This window comes from Acinonyx jubatus, chromosome A3 (genome assembly GCF_027475565.1).
Source record: "Acinonyx jubatus isolate Ajub_Pintada_27869175 chromosome A3, VMU_Ajub_asm_v1.0, whole genome shotgun sequence".
NCBI lineage: Eukaryota > Metazoa > Chordata > Mammalia > Carnivora > Felidae > Acinonyx > Acinonyx jubatus.
In genome coordinates, this window is record NC_069388.1 from 17,123,797 (window position 1) to 17,145,156 (window position 21,360).

The 21,360-nt window shown below is 42.8% G+C and overlaps 1 protein-coding gene across 13 annotated transcripts in view; it reads left to right on the forward strand.

Moving 5' to 3' along the window:
- PTPRT (protein tyrosine phosphatase receptor type T) overlaps nucleotides 1-21,360 on the forward strand; it is a 1,056,329-nt gene that overhangs the window by 452,366 nt on the left and 582,603 nt on the right. For all 13 annotated transcript variants that reach the window (XM_027070121.2, XM_027070126.2, XM_053199941.1 and 10 more), the window contains one exon: nucleotides 8,184-8,477. In XM_027070121.2, the coding sequence (XP_026925922.1) occupies nucleotides 8,184-8,477 (294 nt within the window). The remainder of the gene's footprint in view (nucleotides 1-8,183; nucleotides 8,478-21,360) is intronic.

Below are 21,360 nucleotides of genomic sequence, written 5' to 3' on the forward strand. Positions count from 1 at the left end.
TTAATATTCTAAGTCAGTAAGAAACAGTGACAGGTGCATAAAATTTTGCAGTTACATATTAGTTGCCACTGCAGTCATTTGGGATTATTACTACTATTTTCACCAGTTTCACCATTACATCACAGTATCTCGAATTGAAATGCTGAGGTCTGAGAACCAATTGTTTAGTCTTTTTTGTTTTGATGGAGATCTGTGTGTCTCTAGATGCTTGGGGGAACTTTTCTTTAGTCTTGTATTTCAACGTATTATCAGTTTGTGCTTTTGAGTCTCATCATTGATTTTGCCGGGAGCCCACTATGTTCTTCATACTCTGTAAACTCAGTGCTCCATTTATTTCAAAGAAATTTTCTTTAGGTATGTCTTTGATTATTGTTCTGTTCCACATATTTGATGTCTTCTCCCCAGACACTTCCAATCCTTAGTGTGAATGTCCATCCACTATTTTCTGTGATATTCTCCTTCTTGTTCTTTTTTATTTCCTCATGGCAACTCCAAACTCTTATTTAGGGGAAACTTATAAAATGTTTTCTTTTGCATAAGACATCAAAAATTATTGACTATATGTTAGGCTAGGGCCCAGAGACTAATTCTGGTAGGCATGTTTTAGTAAATTAGTGCTATGTCTACTTGTGTCTTCTGCTCAGGGACCTCATGAGTCCATGCCATGGAAGGAGAAGGTGGGGTCTCTGGTTGACAAGACACAGGTTAGAGTCAGTGAACATATGCACATAGAATCCTTACAGTTCCTGGTGGAGACTTTAGATACTTTTCTAATTAGAACTGTAGAACCATCTTTCATTCTAAAGATGAAAACATTGAGAGTCTCAAAGATTGAGTGGTCTGTCCAGGGTCACAGAGCTGGTTAGTGGAAAGGCAGGTCAAAGAAGGATTTGGACCCTGATCTCCAGCTAGTCTCCCTTTTTCTTTTTGATCCTTAATTCATTATTGTATGAAACAGTGTTGTGTGCCAGTCAGTAGAATATTTAACAAGCATGATGCTTTGAGCATCCATTATGTGCCCTGTGGTCATACAGCTGAGTAGTTATGAAGCAGAATTAAAAAGAAAAATGGGCCCGGTTTGATTAAAAGTAAAAGGAAAGATGTTCTAATCGGGAAAACTGGCATGTGCAAAAGTGTGGAGGTGGGAATAATAAAGTAGTATGAGTGTATGTGTGTATGTTGGTGGGTAGAATGGGGTGGGGGCATTCTTGCAGACTCTTCATGGGTCAGTCAATAGTGATACAGTTAGGTGATCAGATAGGGGGCAGCGGGTGGTGGAAAGCATCAGAGGCCAGGTTATATCCTCCTTAAACATGTCGAGGGTCACTTTACGTCCTAGCAACATTCAGTTTTTCTCCAAAGGTTTGATTTCTGTCTGGAGCAGACAATGCATACACACAAAGCTTGCTCTCTAGCTATTTGAAGCACTTTTGCTGTCTGTAGGAATTTCTGGGGAGCCAAACTGTTACAAGTGCTCATAGCGGGAAAAAGAAAGATAGAATTGGTCTGGAGATTGCTGCCTGAGGACAAGGCAGAATTATATTAAGGGGTCACCTCACCACCTACGTGTTGAAGGAGAGCCTTGGCAGGTCCAGGGCAGTTGCTGCCCAGGACTTACGTGTGGGTGGCTCACAGAGTCTTGTCCTTGAAGTGCTTTGATGCCTGGTTGGAAGGGGCCAGTGCAGTCTCTGAGTTCAGCTCCCGGAAGGCCAGACCTTGTCCCTCTGGATTTGGTTCCAGACTTTGTCAGCAGAGAGTGTCACCAAATGTGAAAAACTTATTCCTAGCTACACAGTTGATGGTTCAGGATCAAGTAGATAAAGGGGGTTCATGGTTTCATATGTGAAAAGCCTCATGGATGAGAACTGGTGTGTCCTGAAAAATAATAGGAATTCAAGCATCTGATGATGTTGATAGAATTATTTGGAGATAAACGATATGTGATTAGAGGCTCCTTCCTCCAGGTATTCTGGGGTTCATCTCTCGGTAAAATTTAGTGGCATTCTTCCCACCTGCTGGGCCACAGGCAAGCCATATTTTTGTTTATTTTCCTTAAACTTTTTAAAAATCATTGACATATAGCACAATACTGGAAGTGCAGTTTGATGAGTTATACAACCCTAGTCAAGATACAGAAATTTTTATTACCTTAGAAAGTTTTCTCAAGTTCCCTTCCAGGCAGTCACCTCAACCAGAGGGAACACTATTCTTATTATTTAATTACCCAAATCAGTCTGCAGTGCATTTCAACACTCCAGAAAGTTCTTTTATGCCTTATCCCAGTGAGTACCTGCTCCCACAGGTATGTAATTTGTTTATCACCATAGGTCAATGTTGCCTCTCCTTGAGCTTTTCATATAAATGGAATCGTTATGCGTTCTTCTTTTCTCCTCCTTTTGCCTAACATAATTTTGGGTTTCACTCATGCTGTGTGTCAGTAGTTTGTTCCTTTTTCCTTGCTGTACGGTATTCTGCTGTACGGATGCACATCATTTGGTTGATCCAGAAGCACGCACCTGGGCTCCTCCAGTTTCCTTCTCCTCCTCAGCTTCTGAATTACCTTCTTATTACTTCTCTTTCTGGCAGTCCTTGAGTGAAAGCTAGAATGTGAGCTTCTGGCAGCCAGGATTGTGTCTGTTGTGTTTACCACTGAATCCTCAGCACTCCGAACAGCATGTGACCGATAGCAGGTGTTCAGTGTTTGTAGGATGAGTGGATTAAGAGTGTTCTGAGCACCTAGTTTTAATTGCTTACCACTCTGAGCCTGTATGGTATCTTCCCAAACAACTCAGATTGACAGGACCCCCAAGACATTCTCTCTTTGCTCACAAACGTAACATGAATTTAAGGCCCAAGGATTGTGAGCTTTGTCTCTGCAAGAGCTTCCCTCTGCACCAGGTTAGGTTAGGTCCCTTCGTAGACCTCATTAACTGTCTCTATCACCCCCATCATGACCTTTCCCTTCCACCTTATTGGCATTGCTGCTTTAATTGACTGCCTTACGCTCTCATTCCATGGGTCCGGAGAGCCTGCATTTCTCTTTACCACTAAAGTCCCCATACCCAGCACTCTGTCTGGCACATGAGAAGCAGAGAGTACATACTGGTTGGGGTTTCACAGAGAGTTCTGTAAGGTTGTTCATCTCAAGACCATGACCTTGAGAAGAGAAGGATGCATTTGAAAACAAAGCCTCTGTTATATAATTCATGATTGTGTGCCCCCTGCCCTTTCCAAATTCGCATGTTGAAGCCCTAACCCCTGATGTGATGGTATTAGGAAGGTGGAGGCCTTTGGGAGGTGATTAGGTTTAGATGAAGTCATGTAGGTAGAGCTCCCATTATGGGATTTGTGCCCTTATAAGAGGAGGAAGAGACCAGCTCCTCTCCCTCTCCCTCTCCCTCTCACTCCACAATGGGAGGGCATAACAAGGAGATAATCTGCAAACCAAGAAGAGAGGTTCTCACCAGGAACTGAGTTATCTGGCACCTTGACCTTGGTCTTCGTAGCCTCCAGAGCTCTAAGAAATAAAGGCCTATTGTTTAAGCCACCCAGCCTTTGGTATTTTGTTATAGCAACACAAACTACTAAGGCAGCCTTCGTAGAAGATTTCTAGTTAGGATATAGCATCTCATGGGTAGGGTCATGTCTTCATCCATAAAATATTTTAGCCCAAATGTTGAATCTATTAATGTGTTAGGTGGGTCATGGCCATGAGGGACTTAGACATTTACTTCACATTATCCCATGGAAATCTTAGAATGTTTATTTTCACCCAGATGTTTGGGACCCTGGGAGCCTAGAAGCACTAGATCTGTGAAGTTTACACCAAGTTCCATTTCCTTACTGATTGTACTCCTGGCTTTAGCCCCTGCAACAAATGGTGGCTTCAGGGTCTCAAAGAATTGTAAAGTATTATGGGCATGTGGTGCATAAGCAGGATCTCTGCGCTTTGCCTTTATTCTCAGCATAGCCTCTTCAGGGGTTCATGTATAGGCTTCAGAAGTGTTCATGAATTCCTGAAATGGTGAGCATATGTGCATTTTCCTGGGAAAAGAGTCTGAAATTTCTCACCAGATCTTTGCAAGGGCCTATGTATCCTCAAAAGTTAAAAACTACTTGCATAGACTCCCTTGAAAGATCCTTCTGGTTAATTGCTTTAACATCTGAAGTACGAGAAGAAAAAGGGAGGAGCGGGAATTCTGCTAGGGCCCAAAGTTCTAATGTTCCGCCCCCACCTTCTAGTAAACAGACCCTCCCTGGCCTTGGTTCCCTTTCTGATGACTCCAGTTGTTGGATTAGATGGCCTCATATTTTTTGCATTGTGTGCCTGAGCAGTTCGTCTCAGAGAGAACTGACAAACCTGATATTTCTGTTCATTTTAAAAAACAGAGGTGCTTACAAAAAAAATAGTGTGTCTCATATGCCTACTTCTCTTTGAACCACTCATACATGTGACTTATAAAGAATCCAAAATCTATAAAGAACTAATCAAACTCAACACCCAAAAAACAAATAATCCAGTGAAGAAATGGGCAGAAGACACGAACAGACACTTTTCCAAAGAAGATATCCAGATGGCCAACAGACACGAAAAGATTACTCACCATCACTCATCATCAGGGAAATACAGATCACAACCACAATGAGATACCACCTCACACCTGTCAGAATGACTAAAATTAACAACACAGGCAACAACAGATGTTGGCGAGGATGCAGAGAAAGGGGAACATTTTTGTACTGTTGGTGGGAATGCAAACTGGTGCAGCCACTCTGGAAAACAGTATGGAGGTTCCTCAAAAAATTAAAAGTAGAACTACCCTGTGACCCTGCAATTGTACTACTAGTTATTTATCCAAAGAATACAAAAATGCTGATTCAAAGGGGCACATGCACCCCAATGTTTATAGCAGCACCATCGACAATAGCCAAAGTGTGGAAAGAGCCCAAATGTCTACTGACTGATGAATGGATAAAGAAGATGAGGTGTACACACACACACACACACACACACACACAGTGGAATATTACTCAGTGGTCAAGAGAATGAAATCTTGCCATTTGCAACAATATGGATGGAACTGGAGTGTATTACGCTAAGTGAGATAAGTCAGAGAAAGATAACATAGGACTTCACTCATGTGGAATTTAAGAAGCAAAACATGAATATAAGGGTAATGGAAGGAAAAATAAGATAAAAACAGAGATGGAGGCAAACCATAAGAGACTCTTAAATACAGAGAACAAACTGAGGATTGCTGGAGGGGAGGTGGGTGGGGGATGGGCTAAATGGGTGATGGGCGTTAAGGAGGGCACTTGTTGGGATGAGCACTGGGTTTTATATGTAAGTGATGAATCACTAAATTCTACACCTGAAACCATTACTACACTATATGTTAACTAACTTGCATTTAAATTTTAAAAAAGAACCCCAATTATACTAACAAAAGAGGAAATAAAATAATAATCTGATGGCTGTTTTAGAACCAGGTACAGGAAGCACTGTGATGTACTTCATGATATTTTGTCAAGGGGACAGAGGGAGAGATAATTGTATTGGCTAGTCTGCAGAGGGACATGTGTACTAGTAAGTCATTTGAGATGGAGACATCTATTTACTCGAGGGGAAGTTTGTTACTATATTGTACCTACCACCAGAAATAAGTGAAAAGAGACTAAACATTTGGAAAGATTGATACTTTATTTTCTTTCAGGTGGTCAGCAATTTACTGCTAATGCCTGAAACAGAGCAAAGACCATGGAGGAAAGTCGATTGGCCCAAGCCCCAAAGTATTGAAGTCTGCTGCTCTTAATTCTGTCCAGGGCCAGTCTGTGAATAATTATATTAAGGAGTTGAGCAGAGTTATCACAGAGCTACAAAATAGCACCCTTGGGACCCCACTGTAGACTGATGGGGACTCTGGAGACTTGACAATGATGATCAAAAGGTCTATATATTTAAAATGCACAAAGGATGAGCTCAGAAATTATCTGCCTGCCAACTTAACTTCTCTATCTGGAACAAATTATCAAAAAATCAATTTGCAAACACCTTTGAGATAACAAGGCCTTGAGTAATAACCTTCATGGCTTTGTAAAGAAAAGCATCTAGTTTGACTAATCTGCTTAATTTCCTTCTCTGACCAAATGGCAGGCTATAATAGAGGCAATCTGAAGTTGTCCCTTAAGATTTGCTTCAAATCACACTGAGAAAATATTGTCCACCTCTGTTTCATAGCAATTATCCTCTCTCTGGAGAATCTTTGTGGGTAGGTGATTAATTAGAAAACAAACACTGAATGAGTCTGATCTATCCCGAAGCTCTCACCTGAGTTCCAGATGGAAACCTGTACCTGCCTTACCCACCTGAATAGCCCAGAGGCCCTCCAAAAGTTTTGATCACATCTGCATTATACTCCACTCCCAGACGCTCCCCCACCCACTGACTCTTCACTTCCTAATTCTACTCCAAGAATCATTAATTTTTTCATATCCATTGACAGATCCCATTTCTGGCAATTGGTTCCAAGAAAATATGAGACCAGAAAAATTGGAGTCATTTGCACAAAGATGTTCATTGCAGCATTATTTACTGTAGTAAAACTTGGCACAACTCACGTGCCCAAGAATTGGAGATTAGTTAGTGTGATTGCCTGATAGATTGTTCTGTAGCTATTAAAGACTGTGATGGCAAGATCCATGTTGTCAACAAAGTCTTTAGAATCTAAGAAGTGAGGGAAGAAAAACATTGGGTCTTTATGGTACTGTAGCTGTATGAACAAGGATTAAAAATATGAATAGAAATTGTAATGGAACATGGAGAAATAAAAATGGCTGTTATATTGAGTGGTAGATAAGGGGACTTATTTTCTCTTTATTGTTACTTTCTTTTTTTTTAAATTTTTTTCAGTGTGTGTTTGTTTTTGAGAGACAGAGACAGAGCATGAGTGGGGCAGGGGCAGAGAGAGAGAGAGAGAGAGAGAGAGAGAGAGAGGGAGGGAGAGAATGAATCCGAAACAGGCTCCAGGCTCTGAGCTGTCGACACAGAACCCAAACCCACGAACCGTGAGATACGACCTGAGCTGAGGTTGGACGCTTAACCGACTGAGCCACCCAGGCGCCCCTATTGTTATTTTCTTTATTGCTTTGCCACTGCTATTTTTTGCTACAAATAAAAATAACAAACATAACCAGTTTGAGTTCTAGAAAATGGGTGTCTATAACCAAACAGCTTTCCAAAGGAATAGCTGGTCTGGGAAGGCATAGAGATGTGGGTTCCATCCTACCTTACCTGCTTCATGATCTTGGTTAGGTGACCCAATCACTTGGATTCTTTGTCTGTTTTTAATCCATCAAAATGGAGGTGATTGTGTCCCAAGATTTGCACAAAGTAGTACATGTGAGATTTCTTGGTAAATAAGAAATACAAAGTTAATGTTAATTTCGGCAGCTACGCTAATGAGCTAAAAATTGCCAGAAAGACCTACCATAAGTGATTGTTGAAATTCTAGTTTATTTAACCGAAGAAATAGAACTTAGTGGAAGAGGAACAACCCATACAGGATGCAAGATAACTCTGCATTGACTTTTCCCTTGACCCTTGATTCCTACAGAGGACACTGTGCCTGTGACATCCTCCTTACTGGAGGAAACCTGATAGAGTTGAAAAGAAGCTGAATTTTTCCTTTGCCATCATCTTTTTGCTACTTTGGCTCATAGGACTATTTGGGGGAGAACTTCCACTAGGAATCCATGTGTTGCTATGAAAGAAATGGTTACAAACCTCAGACTCTGCTGGGTTTTGAACCAAATTCCACTTCAGTAAGGGCATGTTCTCATTTGAGGACAGAAAACAGAATATTAACCCAGGCAGCTTTGCTGTGTTCCAGAAAAACCATTTATTCACAATTACCTTCTTTCTTTACTTTATTTAAATGGAGATATGGTCGTGTAGTAGAAGAAATACCAATTCAGGTATTTACATTAAAAAAATCTCTCACCACAGTATTGAAACAAAAAAAAAAAATCATAGAAATTAAGGTAGGATGTGAATGGAGTCATGAAAGGGATTTGGGCTCCTGTAAGTGGCTCACTCTGGAATTCTGTTCTTGTCCTTATATGCTTGGATTCTTCTCTGTAAACCATTTGGGTCTGACATCCTTTGCTGATTGCTTGTCTTCCAGAGCCTCCCACACCCATCGCCCCCCCAGAGCTGCTGGCCGTAGGGGCCACATACCTGTGGATCAAACCAAATGCCAACTCTATCATCGGGGATGGCCCCATCATCCTGAAGGAGGTGGAGTACCGCACCACCACGGGCACCTGGGCCGAGACCCACATAGTTGACTCTCCCAACTATAAGCTATGGCATCTGGACCCTGATGTGGAGTATGAGATCCGGGTGCTCCTCACACGACCGGGGGAGGGAGGCACAGGACCACCAGGGCCTCCGCTCACCACCAGAACCAAGTGTGCAGGTAAGAGCTTCCTTCTTGACTCTGCTTCGAGAGGTCGGGCAGTTGCCCTGAGTGATCCTTCTATTGGCATTCTGCGACAGTCATTCCTAGACTTCTTTGATGAGACTGTGCTTCCTGTTGTGGAAGGCAACAGTCAGGGCTTTGGTCTTGCCTTCGAGGCCCTCCTGGCTCTGGTGATGACTGGGACCCATAGAGCCACCTGACTCCAGCCGTGTCCTGGAGAGTTCCTGGTTCTGACAGTGTTTCCGATGGGACACTGGTTGTGTGCCTCCAGGGATTCCTGGTGCCACTGTAAGTCTGAGGCTTCCTAGAGCTCGAAGTGTCTCTCAGGGCTCCTGGCTCTGAAAGTGTGCCTTGTCACGGCCTCGTTTGGACTACACCTCTGTGTGCTTCTGATTCTTGTTAGCTATCTCAGGTGCTTGTGATGTTAACTTTGTCCCTGAGGATTCCTTGCCTAGGCCTGTGACCCTAATGAGCTCTTGGTTTTGACACTTTGCCTGAGGGTTCCTGGTTCTATTTACGTCTCTGAAAGGTTCCTGATGCCAACTTTGTCTTGAGTACTTCCTGGCTCTGAAAGTGCCTCTCAGTGGATTCTGGAACTGCTTTAGTCCTTGAGAGCTTTCTGGCTCTGTATCCCTCAGGCCCTCCTGGTTCCAACCGAACAGTCTGGGTTGGGACTGTTCCTTCATGGGTCCTCTGGATTCTATATCCCTCCAAGCTCCTGGCTCAGTATACCCCAGGGGACTTGTGCCTCCCCCAGTTTCTCTGAGGTTTTTGGTTGTTGCTTAAGAATTTGGTGGCTGGGACTGTGTCTGAGAAGGTTCTTTTGAACCAACTATATCCTATCCCCAGGAACTCCAGGCTTCTATGGTGATTCTAATAAGGGATATTGGCTAGGATTTTATCCCTGACTGTATTCCTGAGATGTTACAGCTCTGAATGTAACTCAAGAAGTTAAAAGAACTCAGTGTGGTTTTTTCTCCCTTTAACCATTTGATGTAAGTACTTTTATCTCACATATATATGAAGGAATAGAGACTCCATATTTTAAAACCTTTTGTCCAAAGTCGTAGAATTAACCAGTGGCACTGTCAGGATTTGCACTTAGGTTCTTCTGACTCTAATGCCACTGATCATTGGTCACCCCACGGTGAAAAGATAGAGAAGTCTGTGCCACTGGCATGGAATACAGTGCTGGGGTTCTTCCAGGGGGGACCAGGGAAGCAGCAGCATGAGCCATTGGATTCCAAGGGAGGAAGAATCACTGATGGGTTCCGGGTGGGGAGAGAAGGACCCATCAGCACAGCGACCCCCATGGAAGAAAAAAACAAAATACAATTAGTTCTATAATGCGACATACGCGTCCCTGAAAATCACTGTAGTATGGAAAGTTATGCGATAAAGACTATCAGGGTTATGGGGGAAAATGGGATTAGGGTACTTCGCTCATTCTTCATCAATGACACGTTAAAAAAAAAAGAGGAAAACAGTAAAACTGGTCGCACAGTTCACACCTGTCAGTGGCTTAGGATATGCATAAATACTGCAGTACATAGAGTGTGTTTCCTTGCAGAGAGACCCCGGGTTTGCTTTTGAAGCAGGTTGCAGCCTGCGAGCTGGGGTGGTGATGAAGAGGGCTTTCTGAACGTGATGGAAAGTCATGACACCAGCTGTGGGTGCCTGGGGCTCACAGCACGTGCTGTGAACAGAGGCAGCAGGTCGATGTTTGAGGGGGGTACGTTCTCTGTACTCGTGCGTGGCTCAGTGGAGCCGACTGCAGTTTTCTGCTTCCATAGTGTTTCTATGTGCAGACTCACACATAGCAAAGGTGACCTTCGTGCTATGCTCAGATTGTCCCCTAATAGGTCAATCATGTTGGAACACATGTGAGTTGTCAGAACAAGAGCTATAGCAGAACTGACTGTAATCACTCTTACGTACCTCAGTAGTCCGTCTGGGTGGTCTATAACCCAAGGTTAGTGAGGATGCCCGTTGCTTGCGAGTATTCCTTTGGATGTTGTCAGACCATTATAATAAATAGAAATGCCATTTTCTTGATTGTTTTCAAAAGCAGGCCTTTGCAAAATTCCTTATTGAAACCTGATTATAAAACCTACTACTTTAAAAGGACATAAGATTATGTTATTAAACCAGGTAATACCTTATCTCAGCTTTGCAATTCAATATTCATCCATAAAAGTAATTGATTTGATCCTACCAATGAGACTTTTCTTTTTCCACAGGGTAAATCTAAGAGTTTCCAGGGTTTTTGATCTTTATAAATGATACTGAAAGTCCTTTAGCAGCCCCTCTGGACGTATTTGCTGATGATCATATAATACATTTTGAAATTCAATCGGAAGATGATCATCTCAATAAAAATTTACAATCTATTGCAAACTGTTGCCACGACTGTGTAATGGATTTTACATGTTGAAAACACAATTGTCTATCACTATAAAAATTATGAGTTGAAATGCTGTTTGTGGTTTTATATTTCAAAAAATGTTGGTGTTTAAGTAAGTTACAGGTAAAATCTTGAATAACCCACATTTTACAAAATGTGTCATCAAGAACATAATCTTTCCCACATTGCCACTGATGGTAGAATATTCTTTGCCTCATAATTAATTTTTAAGAGGATTCCAGGGCTGGTATCCATTTGTGGAAGCTGTTTATTGGGGTTGGTAGTGTGGGTCCCCCCCCCCTTTCCTTTTTCTATTATTAATCGCACTGGAAATGTACTCATTATTTTGCAGAACAGAAAATGAGAGAATGTGGAGTGTGGAAGGTATAATTTCTGCCCAGAGGAATTTACAGACTATGTTAAGATTCCAGCAAAACAGCAAAAAGGGTAAAACATAAACATAAAGTCGAATATTGAAATAGCATACTTCAGGGAGAAAAACCAAGTCGGTGGGGAAAGGCAGTGCTCTTAAAATGGTCTGGCATACTGGTTCACAGAGTTTAGTCCCTGGACCATCAGCATCACCTGGGAACTCAAATTCTCAGGCCTCAGCCCTGACCTAATGATGCAGAAATTCTGGGAGTGGAGCCCAGAAATCTATGCTTTAAGGAGCCCTCTGAGTGATGCTGACACATACCCACATTGAGGAATCACTGATACGCTGTGCCACACCTACGTGCCACTTTGGTGGTGTGCCCACTATGTTGCTTGATCCTTGAGGCCGCTCTGAGAGGTAAATGGGAGGAAAGCTAAGGCACAGCATCATCAGCCCAAGATTGCAAATCAATTCAGTGCTTAGAGCTAAGTCTCTTGGCTCAAGGAATTCCCCATCACATGCTTTGATGGGGTTTCCTCTCTACATGTCCTCTTGAGGGTGGGTTTGCGTGGTAGGGAGACTGGCAACTATGGAGACCAGCTGCGTGGTCTAGTCAGTCCACGGAGGCTGTAGGCCTTTTCTGCAAACATCTACTGAGCTCCTTCCCCGGGCCAAGCTCTGTTCTAGGCATTGGTGGCAAAGGCTTTAAAGCAGGCGCTCAGGCTAAAGCATGGGTGTAGCTCAGGAAGATACCTGGGGGACAATTCAGCAACGGCAGGTGTGGATGTATTCCAGGTCTGCTAGGTCTGACAGGCCACTTGCCGGGTATATCCTTGGTGCATCAGGAACGGGGTAACACCTTTACAGGTGGACATTTTCAAGAGTTTGGCTGCAAAGCACCATCCTAGCTCAATAGTCTCGAGTTCAGAGCAAGACTGTTAGCCAGTGATGCCAGAACCTGGACAGACTATCACACAGGGAATGTAGGGGTGAGAGAAGAGGGCCAAAGATGATACTCCATGGCTTCTGGTTTGGATGGCTGGGAGGTGAGTGGTGGAACTGTTGGGCGAGATGTAAGACACAATAGATGGGTTAGGGACGAGAGAATGAGTTGAGGTTTGCATATGTTGTGTTTGAGATAAAGATGCATAGCAGGTGATGGCATATGGAAGCCTGGAGCCCAGGAGGGACCAGCAGGGTATCCCTTCATCTTCCCTGAGAACTACCTGATTGCATCTGCATTTTAGAATCAAAGGGTCTCCTTAGTACCAATGAAAGCAGTCTAATTTTCTTTCTTCATACTATTCCCTTGAGATGCCCCATTCATTTATTTTTTTCATTCATTGTTTTGTTCTTTTGCTCTCTTTAATCATCTGCCATCCTTCCTGAGATACAGGCGTGGGGTGCATATGTGATAATTTACATCAGAGTTCTTTGAAAAGCTCCAAATACTCTTTAGATGCCTGTAATAAAATGAATTATTACTTGTTGCTCTTCTGGTTATGAATTGTTAAAGCAGGAAATCTGACATGTCCGTTTCTCTGGACTGACTAGCATGTGAATGGGTGTACCATTTTCTTTTGTTCATCATCTCACAGGAAATCCTATTTCAGAACACGATGATCATAATCTAGACTCGCAGATGTTTTCTTATCTAGAATAGTGGGTGGTTTTCTCTGGCACATCCCCAACAGCAGACATCCATGGATACTAGTTGGGTCCTAGGAGCTTGTCTGGTGCCCACCCAGCCTCACCTTGAATGCTATCTCTGATGGGAAGATCATGCGCTCCCATAGCAGACCTTCTAACTGCTGGGGATCCTGGGTGGTTACTATTACTCTCTACCTAATATTGGTCTGGTTATCATAAAACTCTGGCTGGGGTCCTATGTGGAAACAGAATATCATGTAGGTTTAAAAGAGCAGAGGCTGCTAGCATCAACTATCTGGATTCCACGAGGAGAACCAAGGTCAACAGCATTGAGAATGGGGACCAGGGTCAGCAATAGGGGAAGGCCAGTGAGATGATGAGAGGTGTGGATACCACACTGGTCCAGTTCATCTTTTCTGCAGGTACCACTTTTAATGGGCCATGCACCTGCTTGTTGATGCCTTCAAGCTATCACCCAGCATTAGACAAAAGACATTCTCCCTCATTGTCACCCAGATCTGCCTCCATGCCACACCCACTTGTGTATGGATCCAGTTTTACTCTCAAGAGACTTATTCCTCCTTATCTCAGAAACAGGTCTTAAGCAACCCAAATTTAGCTCTCTTGTGCTCTGGAAATCTCCTCCCCTTATCCTTAAAGGTCCTGCTTGAGCCAGACTCTGGCAGTAACCATCACTTTGCAGTTGTGGAATCACAAATCCACAATCTAGCATGCCAGGTGATCAGAAGTTCCCTGTGATTGCTTGCTCCCTGTAAATTAAAGGCCCCATTGCCTGGGTACCCACTTCATTGTGGTATTGCCGAATTTAGGTTTTCCAAATGAAAAGTGACTTTGTACAGCCAGAAATGTGCAATACTGCTGCTTTGGAGGGCTCACTTAGTATTCCCTCCACCTGAGGTTTGATTGCACATTATATTTTATTCACATATTTATGGATTCCTACTTGAAGTGATAGGTGTCTGTCTCTTTTCTCTAAGGAAATAGAAAGGAGAAATTCAAATTGCTGAGCTCAATGAAGTAAGAGTAGTCATTAGAATTTAGTGACAAGAATAGGGGCTTTAGAGCCAAAAAGAATCTGGTTTTTATTTCAAGGTGGCACTTGTATCTGGATGACAGTGCATCTGTCTGTGTCTCTGTTTCGTTTCTTCCATTTACAGGAGATTATGATACACTGTTTTGTGGCGAAGCCTCAGTGAGATAAGTTATAAGCCTAGCAGAGAATCCAAAACATAGAAGCCCCTTAATGAACATTATTTGGAAGAAAACAAAAAACAAAAAACATCTCCGGCCTAGGAAGAGGGTGTCGGAATCTAAACTGATGGTGTGATGGACCCTGTTGTAAGAAGACTGCTCTAGTACCATTGTCTTTACTTGGTCAGACAGTGGTGGATTAGTGCCGAAGCCCTAAGCTCCTGGGAAGATGGCGAACACTGGCTTTGCAGGTGTTCTGGGTTCGTTGATGTGTGGCTACAGTGGTACCTGATGATGAGGTCAGGGGTGGAGATAGGAGTTGCTCTTTTTCTGATTTTGTCTAAGTCCTACGTAGGAGAGAGAAGCATGTTATCCAGACCCCTCTCTTTCCTGGGAAGCCAAGGCTTATGAGCATGAGAACTTGTGAACAGGGAGCGGAGGTGAGTCCTGACTGTCTTCAGTGAGCATCCTTAGGCGGGCTGTATGTTTTCAGTCCAGCATCCAGTTCTAGGGCAGAGTGGAGGGACAGCAAGAGAGAAAGAGAAATTGAGAGTCTAGAAAACAGAACAAAGCTATGTAACTAGCCTTGTAAGGCCTTTTAAAATTTTTTTTTAAATTTATTTTGAGAGAGAGACAGCGTGAGTGGGGGAGGGGCAGAGAGAGAGAGGGGTAGAGAGAGAATCCCAAGCAGGCTCTGTGTTAGCAGTCCAGAGCCTGACATGGGGCTTGAACTCACAAAACCATGAGATCATGACCTGAGCCAAAACCAAGAGTTGGATGCTTAACTGACTGAGCCATCCAGGCACTCCAGGCCATTAAAAGAAATTTTTTGTAAGCCTCAGCTTCAATGCGCAGGTAGCATAACCTGGTCTGAGATTAGATTAGAAGGGGTCTAGATTAAAAGCAAATGGAACTTCCTTCTGAGCAGGATGGTGGTGTGAGCACAGACTTCTAACTTCTATCTCTGCCCTGTCATAATCCTGGTGAGATTACCCATGAGTCTGAGGGAGGCACAGCAAGATCAGCCAATAGCAGGCAGATCACCATCCTACCTAGAACCAAAGCAGAATCTGAAGACCACCGGGGAAACCTCCAGCACTGTGACAGACTAGGGAAGGAGGGTCTTCCGTGCATGCCACACCATGCTCAAAGGGACATGGTTGCCAGAGTCGTGCAGGTGAGCCCAGACTGAAGGCACCCACAAAAGATGGTTACGACAACCACCTGTGCAAAATTATTTGGAGAAGGGGTGCTCATTGCTCTTCCACTTCCCTTTCCTTCCCTGCCTTTTTAGCTGCTTCTGTGCCTCCTTCCTCCCCTGGAGCATAGGACCATGGAGGAAAGAGGAGGGATTGAAGAGAGAGAAAGCCTGCTCTCACCATACCTGGTTCAGGAGCTGCTGCATGAGCCAGGGGGTGTCTGCACGTGAGCAGGCATCTGCTGGGACATGATATGTCCCCCTCATCTTCTTGCAGACCCTCTCCCCTCCTTCCCTCTATGTACACAATGTCTACAGGTGGCTACCATGGAACTCCTCCCTTGGCTTCGGGAAGATGAGTTGGAAAGCTAAAGCCTTCTTCCCTACACCTGTTTACAGGTTCCAAGACTCTCTCCTCCCAATCCACCCAGCCTCCTCGCTGTGTGGGTTGAGCCTGGTGTTGAAGGGAGGAGGGAGGGTCCAGTTGGGTGCCTCTTCCAGCCCCTGAGGACCTGAGGAGGACATCTGGAAGTGCCTCAGGTTCTCTGCAGGAGGTGGCCATACTTACTCCTTACTCTTCCTCGTTCTGTAGCCTTGGGTGAAATTCCAAAGTAACAAGAAAAAACCTGTAAAACATTGTTAGGTTTAGATTTTTTTTGCTCCCCCATGATCCCTAGAGAACTAGGGCTCAGAAGGTGAAGTATAGTAAGCCAACAGACCTTCCTGGGGAAATAAATACTCCTTGATTCCTCCTTACCTTGAAAGTTGAGATAAGAAAAAGCCACAGAGAGGTAGTGTTAATGATAATTAAATCTAATATCTTTGGTTTTTTTGTTTATCAGACTTTCTGGATTAAAAAAGTAACTCCCAAATATGTTACAGTTGGAGGTCACTCATTCCTATACCTGGGAAGACCTTGAGATAACAATACCAAGAAAGTGTGTTTCCTTTGTTTCACAGTAATGAAAACAACAGCTACCCAGTTTGAGTATCTATGATATACAAGGCCGATAGCATTGAGGTTGTTTGGAGGATTTTACTTGTAATTCTTGCAGCAGCCTAGTGGAGGGGCCATGATTTCCTCCATCATCTGGGAGGTAAGTGACTTACCCAAGGCCTTATACCTGACCAGGTGGCCTGGCTGGGAACTGAGTGTGTAACTACATAGCTACAAAGCTCTGTGACCGCCAGCATCCAGCATCATTATGAAAGCACAAGGCACCATGACCAAGTTGGGTTTATCCTAGAAAGGCACTGATGAAAAATGTTGAATGCTGGAAAAGCTATTCATATAATGCCTCATATCAATAAGTCAAAGGATAAAAACCATATGATCTCCAGAGAGGCTGAAAAATAATTTGAAAGAAATCGGTCTTCATTACCGATCAGAATTCTTAGTAAGCCGGAACGGAAAGTCACTTTTTTAGAATTACTATTTCTAGGAGCAAATACTCTTACAGCATCAAAGCCTAAGAGAATAAACTAAACCAAGAAAAAAAAAGGTATTAGGATTATTAAGAGATTTCAGTATTATGGTCAGACACAAAGCAAATAAACAAAAATCAATAGCCGTATGCTAAGTAATAACCACATGAAAATATAATAAAATGTATCCTCTTCTCAAATGCAGTTAAAACATAAATACTTAGGAGGAAACCCAGAAACGTACTGCAGCTACGTATGAAACCATAAACCCCTGCAAAACTTTTCTGAGGAAGATACAGCAAGACTTGAATAAATGGAGAGGTATATCATGTAGTTGGATTAGCAAATTTAATATTGTGGGGATATCAGTCCTCCCCAAATTAATTTATGGGTTTAATGCAATTGCAATCAAAACCCTAATGGGAGTCCTTCTGGAACTTGACAGTGATTTCGAAATTGATCTGAAATAATATAGAGGAGAAAGTAATGGAGAACAGTTTAAAAAAGTGGTGTGGGGGGACATTTCATTGTGAAATATCAACATTTATTATAGCTATAATAATTGAAGCCCAGAGAATAATCCAGTATAGAGTGAAACTAGCTATTAAAATTTATATGAATGGAGAATTGCTTAACAAATAGTATATTTGTAATTGGTTAATAATTTGGAAAAAATAGAATGTGTTGCATGTATATTATGATACGCTAAATAAATCCTGGATCGATTAAGAACTTAAATTAAAATCAGGAAAAAGGAAGAACCAGAAGAAAATAGTGTTCTTTTCTTCGGAAGGACTTTCAGCTCATTAAGAGCAAATAAATAAACCCCTGAGTCGAATCTTACTGTGTAAAAAGAAAAGGAAAAGAGCAGCTTCTCTACTGTATTAACAAAATTCAAAAAACAAATAGGTAAGCTGGATATGGGAAAAGACAACAGAATTTAGAAGAAAGGGATAATATTCTCACATAAAAAGAGCTCTAACAAGTTGATAAAAATGTCACGTGATAGAAAAAAAGGCTAAAAAATATTGACAGGTAATTGTCAAGCAAAATGTGAATGGTGAAGAACAAATTTAACACGTCCAGTGTCACAGATAATCTAATAAATGCACTTTTAACCTGTAAGATTACCAAAACATACCTATTTTTCACTGGTAAAAACCAGCGTTGGCAAGGAGCAGTGAAAGCAGTCTCTTACAGGCATTTCTGCAAGTGGGTTAAGTGGCACAGCATATTTAGAAGACAGTTCACTAATTTTTTTTCATAACAAAATAATCAGAGCTTCACAGAAGGAGTTGTATACATGGCGGTCATCACTGCATTATTTACAAGGGCAAAACTTGGAAATCACTTCAGTGCCACAACAGTAAGAGCATAGGTAAATAAATTTGTGTGTGTGTGAACAGTGGAATTCTATGCTGGTATTACAAACCATGTTTTTCATAGAATATCTAATGGCATGGGTCAGTGTTCATGCTCTGATGAGTTAAAAACAACAACAAAAGTCAGCTTGCAGAATTGTGTATGTAATTACTGCCCCAGTTTTTTGAAATATAGATACATAGTCCCATGAGCTAGTGAGTTTATCAGCAGAGCTGTGAAGTATTGACCAGAATTCCCCATTCCAGATCCTGCCCCCTACATTTCCAGGGGAAGCGCACGTGGCCCCCGTTCACTGCCTGCCCTGAGTTCTAGAACATTGCTCTGTTTCTCCTGGCTGTCCCAACTGGACCCAGTGTGGAGCTGGCCCCCCTCCACCACTCTCCGAAAGCTGCAGGAACACAGGGTTGTTTCCTGCAGCAGCAGAACTGCTCTCAGTGTTCGGTGGGACACAGACAAGGGTTTGCATTGCTATGCTGCCAGCAAACAACTTGCAGTCCTTCTGCAGACTTAAAGGTCCTTACAGTTGGCAGGGATTTTTTACCTTCTCCTCTCCCTCCTGGATCACATAGGTAATGCAAAGTCTTCTTCCTCCAGAGCAGTTCCACTGTCCCCAGATTGACTCGGGCTTCAGCTCCAGGCCTTTCTTTGCACATCTTTTGCGTTGAGTTGAATACTCAAAGGGAGTGTGGGGAGGGTGGCTGATGCTGAGATCAAATCCTTTCTTGTAATGAGAACAACATCCCCTTAAGAAGAAGGTGTTTTAATTTATCTGTACTCCTATGCGTGCACGGACACACCATATATGTAGTATATATTTATATGTATGTGCCATATATGTGTGTGTGTGTATATATATATATTTATATATACATATATTCATGTATATACATATAAATATATACCTTTAAAAAGATTGTGGGCCACTGTAAACATTTTCTCTTTGTTTTGCTATGTTGTATAAAATGTATATAACTGGAAAGTAGGTTTCCCTCTCAGAGTCAAGTGTGGATGTGAAAGATTGTTATAAATTGTAAAGTACTCTATATAAATGTGAGAGGTTATTTTTATCATAGTGCATCATTGACATTCTTGGAAGGTACAGGAACAGTTGCATGCCTGCTGAACCCTGGAATGTGAACACAGCTTTATGTCATGTATAGATGGAGCCAGGGACAGTCAAATTAGCCCCATCTGAGTTAGAATCCAGGTTCTGTCATTAGAATGCTGGGTAGCTTTGGGCAATTTGCTTAACTTCTCTGAGCCATTTTCCCTGTTAAATGGGGATAATATTGCTTACCTCACTGAATAGAAATTAGGGCCATTGGTGTTAATGATGACTAATAACTCACTGAATCTGCTTGCAACCCCACGAAGTACTTGATTGCAAGTCACAACAATTGGGAAGTGGCTAAGGATAGAGGCCCTGGATTCTGACTCTAATTCTTGCTCTTACCCACTTGGGTATATAACTGTAAGTGCTTGGCACAATGCCCAGAATGTAGTAGGTGTTTAGTAAATGTGAGCTTTTTCAATTTAACACCGAGAGACAGACTTTCTCTCTCCCTCTCCAGGCCCTCCTAGCCAGTAACCCCTAACACCTTCACTGAAGTGGGTTCAAGGGGGCGAAGTTAGCCTCTTGCTGTGCTCCCAAAGGGATCGACTACACGCCACAAGAGACAGAAGCCAGTGTCAGTCATGGTTTCTACATTACACACAGCATTGTCTTGACCTGCTGTCGTTCTGAGGTGCTTAAGGAGAGCTGTGACAGGAGCTGAGAGTGGAAGCTGGGGTGTCTTTGAGGACCCAGCAGGGAATTGTTGCCCATTCGCCATTGCCATATAGATTTCCCTAGTTGGGGATGCCTTGAATCACTAGAGCCATGTGCAACTCTTCCTGTGAGCCCTTTTCCCAGCTGGGCCCAGGGCTGCTGTGGGGGCTGCTGCTGTCCTTCCTTCATTGACCTTGATCTTCATCCTTGAAAAACATGAAGTAGTCTTGACACCAAAGCGAATTTTTGAAAATAGAACTTCTATCCCATATACCAATTAATATCTTTTTTTTTGCTAGTGCATATTCCCTTTCAGTCACTGATCCCATTCTTTCCATGTAATTATGCCCCATGTGCCATTTATAGCCCTCTCCTTTCACTCAGCACCATAAGTTAATATTTTACAGGTTCTTAAGGAGTTTTCAATATTGTTTTAATGGCTCATCGTGTTCCTCAGAGTCTAATTACAGTAGCTTGCTAAACGATGCCTGTATTGTTGGATATTTGGGTGTTTCCAAAGTATTGTCCTCTCCCGGCCTGTAGTCTTCTGCTTGAATTATTTTCTCAGACTACATTGTAAGGAGTTGAGGTACTAAAAGGTAGAGACATCCTTATGGCTTCTGCTACATTTTGCAGATTGCTTTCAGTGAAGTAACTGTGCTCTTTCATAATGATATGAGCACTTTCAGTGTAACCTTGGCAGAATTGTGTTACCATGATTTTTTTTTTTTAATTTGCCAATTCCATAGGCATGAAGTGGTATTTCAAGTCTGTCTATAATCTCTGCTTCCACGTTCTCTTCAGCCTGCCTCATATGTGGCAGCCGCCACTCTGGGCTTTATTCTGTTCCTCAAAAGCACAGTGGCCAAGCTCTTGCCCGCCCCCAGCCTTTGCGCAAGCTGCTCCCTCTCCCTGGAACTCACTCCCCACCTTTCCCTTGCCTAGCCCACCCACCATCCTCCTTTCCGGGTTCCTTTAAAGCTTACTTCACAGGGAGACCTTGCTTAATGTCCTGATCTCAGTTAGGCTCCTTTCTACTTGCTGTTCTAACCATTTTTTATTAGAATTTTTTTTAATGTTTGTTTATTTTTGAGAGAGAGTGCAAGCGGGAAAGGGGCAGAGAGAGGGAGACACAGAATCTGAAGCAGGCTCCAGGCTCTGAGCTGTCAGCACAGAGCTGGACTCAGGGCTTGAACTCACCAACTATGAGATCATGACCCGAGCTGAAGTTGGACACTTAACTAACTGAGCCACCCAGGTGCCCCCCTTTCTAACCATTAATAACACTCTTCACAGAACTTATCCCGATTTGTAATCACCTGATTATTTGTGTGTCTTTGTTTATTGCATGTCCTTTCCATCAGACTGTGTACTCCTGAGGACAGTACCCTCTTCTCTTGTCATTACTGCCTTACACCCTGCCTGGCACATAGTAGGCACTCGCTCAATAGGTGTTGAATGCAT